General features: G+C 62.7%; 1 protein-coding gene across 1 annotated transcript in view; it reads left to right on the top strand.

Moving 5' to 3' along the window:
* Positions 1–844, top strand: part of SLC39A3 (solute carrier family 39 (zinc transporter), member 3) — a 14,735-nt gene extending 13,891 nt beyond the window's left edge. Inside the window, exon 2 of the mRNA XM_006897913.1 lies at positions 104–844. Coding sequence (XP_006897975.1) covers positions 104–844 — 741 coding nt within the window. The remainder of the gene's footprint in view (positions 1–103) is intronic.
* The last annotated feature ends 1,334 nt before the right edge of the window (positions 845–2,178 follow it).

The raw sequence follows: 2,178 nt of genomic DNA on the forward strand, positions 1-2,178 counted from the left end.
TGGATGTGGGCTGCATATTGAGAATGAGAACCATTACCTTTGACAGACTCTGTCATGGCAGTTCCCACCTCTGACCCTCTCTCCCCTGTGCCCTCCACCGCAGCTCCAGAAGGTCCTGAGCCTGGGCCACGTAAGCACTGATTACCCACTGGCCGAGACCATCATGATGGTGGGCTTCTTCATGACCGTCTTCCTGGAGCAGCTGATCCTGACCTTCCGCAAGGAGAAGCCCTCCTTCATCGACCTGGAGACTTTCAACGCTGGCTCGGACGCGGGCAGTGACTCCGAGTACGAGAGCCCCTTCATGGGCAGCACGCGGGGCCACGCGCTGTACGCAGAGCCCAGCCCGCACACCCACAGCCATGGCCTGAGCGCCCAGGAGCTGTCCCGCTCCAGCCCCCTGCGGCTGCTCAGCCTGGTCTTTGCACTCTCGGCCCACTCCATCTTCGAGGGCCTGGCGCTGGGCCTGCAGGAGGAGGGCGAGAAGGTGGTCAGCCTCTTTGTGGGTGTGGCCATCCACGAGACCCTGGTGGCCGTAGCCTTGGGCATCAGCATGGCCCGGAGCACCATGCCGCTCCGGGAGGCAGCCAAGCTGGCCGTGATGGTCAGCATCATGATCCCACTGGGCATCGGCATTGGGCTGGGCATCGAGAGCGCGCAGGGGATGCCCAGCAGCGTGGCCTCGGTGCTGCTGCAGGGCATGGCAGGTGGCACCTTCCTCTTCGTCACCTTCTTTGAGATCCTGGCCAAGGAGCTGGAGGAGAAGAGTGACCGGCTGCTGAAGGTGCTCTTCCTGGTGCTGGGCTATGCTGTCCTGGCCGCCATGGTCTTCCTCAAGTGGTGAACGTGCTCCCCGCCCCCATGGCCGCCACCTGCCCCTCGCACAGACCTGTACCCTGAGCCTCGGGACACTGCGACTGTGTTTAAAAATCTTTGTCTCAAAATTGTGGCCACAGCCTGTGTGACTGCACTGACCAGGGGGCAGCGGGCCTGGGAGGAAGGGGGAAGGGGCAGGGAACAAGGAGCTGGGAGTAGAGGAGCAAAGGGGCCAGGAGGAGGGGCCCTCATATCCCCCTCTGCCTGCGCACAACAACCCCAAGCTGTCTTCCAGCTCCTGGGCGGGGGGAGCCCCTTCTGGCCTGTCCTGGGTGCTGACCTCTTCCCCACCCCCAGCCTGGCTGTCCTGAGAGACCTTTGTGTTTCCCATGGCTGCATGGGAGCCTGGTGGTCTCTGGAAGGAGGCCTGCCTGCCAACAACCAAGGTCCAGCCTGGAACTCAGTGCTGGCCCATGCTCCCCGAGATGGGTCCTGCAAGGTGCATGGAAGGTCAGGAACTCGCCAGTCCCCACATCCGCGACAACTGCTGCCCCCAGGAGCCCCTCTCATGGTGCAGCCCCCTAGACAGAGAAGTTTGTGGGCACGTGGGGCAAGGCCTGACAAGCACCGCGCCCCGTCCACTGTGTGCGAGCCTGGCCCTGTGCACTGCACCCCAGAGGGACAGGGCCATGTGATCCCAACAACCAGGAACCTCAGACGCCTCCAGAAGGCGCTGAAGGAGGGAGACCCGGCCTGGGGTGACTGCCCGCTGGGGCCTCTCTTCCTCCTAGCAACCTTACTACTGGGGAGACTGTTGTCTCAGCAACCTGGGGAGCTGCTTTTTCTCAGGGGAACCTAGGCCTCCACCCGGAGGACACACCCCAGGCGGGCGGGGGCAGACGTACCAGGCGGGCGGAGCGCACACACACACACACACACACACACACACACACAGGAGGTGGGCGTGGGCAGGTGTTCGAGGGGCCTCTGTCCGTCAGGGTCTGCTCCTAGGACTCCTCTCTCACTGGCCCAGGAAACCTTTCATGCCCTTTCTTGTTCCTGTCCACCTTCCCTCCTGACCTCACATAGTGGGAGCGAGCACAGGGGGATCCCTGTGCTCCCTGACCAGAGGAGGCGCTTGTCTGCCCTCAGCCGGCCAGAGGGCTCCTGTACCTGACCTTGGCCCAGCCCCTCATGAGAGTCAGGTCAGCGCTATGCTCCCTGGGCTTCCTGATGGGATTTTTAGCAGTTGATTTCTAGGCCTTTTTTCTTCCTTGGGGGAGACTCAAACCCTCAACCTTCAGCTCAGCAGCTGAGTGCTTTCCCTGCTTGGGGTTTCTCCGGGCCGCTGTTCCCTGTCTA

This window comes from Elephantulus edwardii, unplaced genomic scaffold (assembly GCF_000299155.1).
Source record: "Elephantulus edwardii isolate Elephantulus edwardi_28Jun2011 unplaced genomic scaffold, EleEdw1.0 scaffold00217, whole genome shotgun sequence".
In the NCBI taxonomy this organism is placed as follows: domain Eukaryota; kingdom Metazoa; phylum Chordata; class Mammalia; order Macroscelidea; family Macroscelididae; genus Elephantulus; species Elephantulus edwardii.